We start from the raw sequence: 4,846 nt of genomic DNA, 5'->3' as shown, positions 1-4,846 counted from the left end.
TTTTTCCCTCGGAGGTTAGTTTTATTGACAAGCCAAGGGAAGGGCTGGAGTAAACTTTATCACCCCAGCCAGGCCTCTCCCCAGGAGGTGGGGGGTGGGGAGGAGGTTGTCTCACTGGTAGCAGGACAGGGACCCAGGATCTGCTCAGATGACCTTGGGGGTGGGCAGATTGTTATAGTGAGCTTCCTGGCCCTCAAGCAGGCTGCGATAGGTGGCGATCTCCTGCTCCAGCCTCGACTTGATATCCATGAGCAGCTGATACTCCTGGTTTTGGCGTTCTGTATCAGCACGCACAGTGCTCAGCTGGGCTTCGATACTGCTGATCACACCCTGGATCTGTGACAGCTGGGCTCCATATCGGGCCTCTGTCTCTGCCAGCGTGGCTTCCAGGGCAGCTTTCTGAAGGGAGGGAAAGGAGACATGACTCAGCAGGGGCAGGTTCCTGAACACGGGCACAGCCACTGAGGGTGCCAGGGCACAAGTGTGCAGGCCACAGGGTGGAGATACATACCATGCTAAGCTGGGACTGTAGATCAATCTCAAGGCCCTGGAGGGTACGTCGAAGCTCCGTGACTTCAGTCTTGCTTATCTGGACCTGCTTGGTGTTCACAGCAACCTGGGTGGTCAGCTCCTCAATCTGTAACAAGACAAGTTGAGGAGAAAGTAAGCAACAAGCTTCTGTGGGAGAGAGGGAGCAGGGGGGCAGGGGGGCAGGGTCTCTCCTCACCACCCTCACAGGATACCAACGTCCTCTGCATACCTGACTAGTGTACCAGGCTTCAGCATCCTTCCGGTTCTTCTCGGCCATGATCTCATACTGACTTCTCATCTCACTCAGGATCTTGGCTAGGTCGACACCAGGAGTGGAATCCACCTCCACACTGACCTGGCCACCCACCTGGCTCCTCAGGGCACTAACTTCCTGTAAAGACACCACACACAGGGGCATGTCAAAACCTAAACATGCTGGATTTGGACCAGATCACTCCCCCAATCCCTGAACCGAACAGGGCTGGTTTGGAGGTACAGGTCTAGGAGCCAGCACTGGAGAGTAGATGTCATGGTCACCATGCCCTGCAGGGACTGTGAGAGGTATGATCAAAGCCACGGTCATAGTCATGATGTAAGAGATGAGGTCACGGTCAGTAAACCCAAAATAACAGTCTTTCAGTTTGGGGACAAGATAGACAGAAGGCCTAGCTTGACCCACCTCCTCGTGGTTCTTCTTCAGATAAGCCAGCTCCTCCTTCAGGCTCTCGATCTGCATCTCCAGGTCAGTCCTGGCCAGGGTCAGCTCATCCAGCAACCGTCGCAGGCCATTGATGTCAGCCTCCACGCTCAGACGCAAGGCCTGCTCTGTCTCAAACCTTCCCAAGGAAATGGTTGCAGTCAGGCTAGTAGTGTTGGCTGTGTCTCTGCCAACTTCCCCAGGGTTTGGGAGTCTGTGGGGGTTTGCTTTGAGCACGCTCAGGTGGAAAAGAATGGCAGAGTCCAGGCCTCCATGGTGTCAAGCACTATAAAGGCCTGCAGTTGTTCCCTCTCGTTTGCCTGGCTTCTGCAGCCCTCAAAGCAGGAACACTTACTTGGTTCGAAAGTCATCTGCAGCCAGGCGGGCATTGTCAATCTGTAGGACAATCTTGGAGTTGTCAATGGTGGCCCCAAGGATCTGGAAGAGAGGAGGTTGGCAGTTGGCAGCAGGTTGGCAAACTAGTATTATCTATCCACTTTCTTCACAGAGAAGGAGAGAGGAATGCAGAGCCCCACTCTCTAGATACGACCCACTAGTCTGCTCTCTGAGAGGCTTTGGCATAGATCCACAGTCCCAGAGCTGGAGCAGAACACACTGTAGGAGGTTGGGTGAGGGAGGCAAGCAATTCCAGAAGGACATGCCTAAGACCTGTGCAGGTGAACTCTAAGTGGTCTGAAAAGGGCCTAGAAACATGAAGCATTAAGAATCATTTATCCCAGGGGCTGGAGAGGTGGCTCAGCAATTAAGAGCACTGGATATCCTTCCAGCGGAACAGAGCCAATTCCCAGCACCCACATGGCAGCTCACAACTGTCTGCAACTCCAGTTCCAGGGGATCAGACATACATGCAAGCAAAACACCAATATACAATAAATAAATAAATAAATAAATAAATAAATAAATAAATAAAGTTTTTACAAAAGAAAGAAAAGAAACACTTATCCCTCTCTGTATCCCACACTTAGAGCACATTCTTCCTTCAACGAAGTGCCAGCCACGTCCTACCCCCTTCATGGTCTCTCAGCCTCAGTCCTGGGTTAGTACTGCCACTGTACATAACTGGAAATTCTGAGGTTACCCAATCTGAAGACTCTCTGGTCTGAGGTGGTTCATTTAAATCATTGAGCTTACCACCAATTTAAGTACCAGAGCCCAGTGTTTTTCAAAGATTAAAGTCAGAGCCATTCATCCTGTCACCGGGTCAGAATTTGCATGATTATTTTGGTTTAATGTTATTGGTTTGGTTTGGTTTGGTTTGGTTTGGTTTGGTTTGGTTTCCTCTGGTTTGTTAGACTTTGGGGTTTAGGAGTTGGGGGGGGGGGCGTTAGAGACAGAGTTTCTCTGTGTAGCCCTTAGGCCCTAGGTGTCCTGGACTCACTCTGTAGACTGTCCTTGAATTCACAGCGATCCACCTGCCTCTGCCTCCCCAAGTGCTGGGATTAGGAGTGTGCAACTACACCCCAGCTCTGGTTTGATATTTTTGAGACAGAGTCTCACTGTGTAGCTCAACTGGCATTAACTGGCATCATCCTTCTGCCTCCGTCTCCTAATGTTAAATGATAGGTGTAAGCCACCATGATCAGCTACATAGAGAGTTTGGGGGGGGGGTAATTGTTGAAGAAAACAGCAGAATCCAAAAGGCAGAGGAGAGCATTCATAGCAGAGTAAGAACTGCTTCTAGATATGTGTGCTGGGAGTGTGTGGGAGGGGACTTGGACAAGGCAGGAGACAAGGCAAGCTGTGTACTGCCTAGGATTCTAGCAATCCATCACCAGGTTAAAAAGCACAGCTCTAGCTGCTTGCTGTGTGCCCAGCTCCCTGCTAGGTTCACACAACACCGGAAAATGCTCTTGAGAACTGCACGTTGCAGGAACTAGTGGGGAGGAAGCTCCCTGGCCTCTGGTGCATTTCCTCAGGACATAGTTTTGCCCTAGGAGTGAGAGCTATGCCCCACCCAACCAGCCTGTTGGACTCGGAGCCCATAGAGACTTGCAGCTTGGGTACTCCAGGAGAGAGGTCCACAGAAGCAGAGGGTCACGACCTCCACCTCTCTCTTACTTACTAAAATAATTGTTTTTATTTGTCTTTTGGTTCGTCTTAGAGTTGTCTGTCTGTCTGTCTGTCTGTCTGTCTGTTTATTTGGGCCAGTTGGCAGAGGGGTGGGAGCCTACGAGACTCATGTAGCCCTGACTAGATTCGAGTTAACTGTAGGTGAGCATGGCTATGAACTCAGCCTCTAGCCTATATACCTGGTCCCGGAATTACAGGCCTGAGCCACCACGCCTGACAGGAAGTTCTTTTGAAAGATGTGGTTTTACTGTACAGCCCCCAGGTTTTACATTCTTCTCATAGCTCCTTGTGAGCCTGGGTTGTCTCCTGGGCTGGAGAGGAGTAAGAGGAAGGCTGCTGTGAAGAAAACCACGTGCACAACCTGAGGAAACAACTGGCTGAAGATTCCCAGAAGGTCACTGGGTCAGATGAACTCTGCGCCTACAGACTAATAGCCTGCAGCGCCCCACCCCCACCCCAGCTGAGGCTGAGGTTCGGGGTCTTCATCTCTGGGCAGCCCAAAGCTGGGTTAAATTGCTCTCTCTTTGAATATTCCTGAACCTCCTAGCAGGTCCCCATAGCCTCTGAAAGCCCCACCCATTTAGCCTGTCCCAGTTCCCTTCCACCCCTCCGCCACTGGAATCCTAGGGTCCAGCCCAGACTTTCTGCCCTACCCTGCAGGTTCCTGCTCTTAGCAAAAGGCTTGCACACCCCCCTTGAGTTTCCACAACGTCCCGCCCCGCCACTCCACCCTAACAGGTGCACCTCCCAGCGCCCCGCCGCTGCCCACCTTGTCGCGCAAGTCCTGGATGGTCTTAAAGTAGTGGTTGTAATCCCGGGAGGGCCCGGGTCCCTGCTTCTGGTACCAGTCACGGATCTTCACTTCCAGCTCGCCATTAGCCTGCTCCAGGGCGCGCACCTTGTCCAAGTAGGAGGCGAGGCGATCATTGAGGTTCTGCATGGTGAGCTTCTCATTACCAGCCAGCAGCCCATCTGACACAGCCAGGGTCCCACTAAAACTTCCACCGCGGCCTCCACCATAGCCCCCAGAGGACGAGGAGACAAAGCGGGTGGAGGACACGGACACGCCGCGGCCGCCTGAACCCCCGTGGATGCTGGGTGCGCGGAAAACACCCCCTGACCCAAAGCGTACGGAACCCCCGCCCATGCCCCCAATGGAAGACATGGCTGAGGACTGGCGATAGCTATAGGAAGCCATGGTGACGAGGAAACCCGGAGCGTGGGACAAGGGCTGCAGGTCTGAGAGCTGCTGACCACTGGAAGAGTGACAAGGCCCTCACCTGGGGCTTTTTATGCTCCAGGCGGGAGGAGGGGGGGAATGGAGATGTTGAAGGGGCGGGTATCAGAAATTTCCAAGCTCCAGAGTTCAAATATGAGCTCTTTCCCCATTGGTCAATTCCTGGTGATTCTGCTCCTACCTCTTCCCTCCCAGGAGCCAGAGGTCTCAGTCCTTCCCAGAGCTGCCCCACCCCAGCCCACTCCAAAGCTACTGTCAACACAGCAAGTCCCTTTTCTGCCTCTTCAGCC

At 52.8% G+C, this 4,846-nt stretch overlaps 1 protein-coding gene across 1 annotated transcript; it reads right to left on the bottom strand.

The window, feature by feature from the left end:
* Nucleotides 1-4,597, bottom strand: Krt19 (keratin 19). Its single transcript, XM_034507880.2, has 6 exons — nt 4,089-4,597; nt 1,584-1,666; nt 1,211-1,367; nt 761-922; nt 512-637; nt 1-399 (listed from the first exon to the last, which is right to left on the bottom strand). Exons 1-6 carry the CDS (start codon nt 4,515-4,517, stop codon nt 145-147), a joined length of 1,212 nt encoding a protein of 403 aa, XP_034363771.1. The 5' UTR covers nt 4,518-4,597; the 3' UTR covers nt 1-144.
* Between the last annotated feature and the right edge of the window lie 249 nt (nt 4,598-4,846).

Source organism: Arvicanthis niloticus, chromosome 6 (genome assembly GCF_011762505.2).
Source record: "Arvicanthis niloticus isolate mArvNil1 chromosome 6, mArvNil1.pat.X, whole genome shotgun sequence".
Classification (NCBI taxonomy): domain Eukaryota; kingdom Metazoa; phylum Chordata; class Mammalia; order Rodentia; family Muridae; genus Arvicanthis; species Arvicanthis niloticus.
The sequence above is the reverse complement of the archived record's forward strand: the minus strand, read 5'-3'. Positions and strand labels throughout refer to the sequence as shown.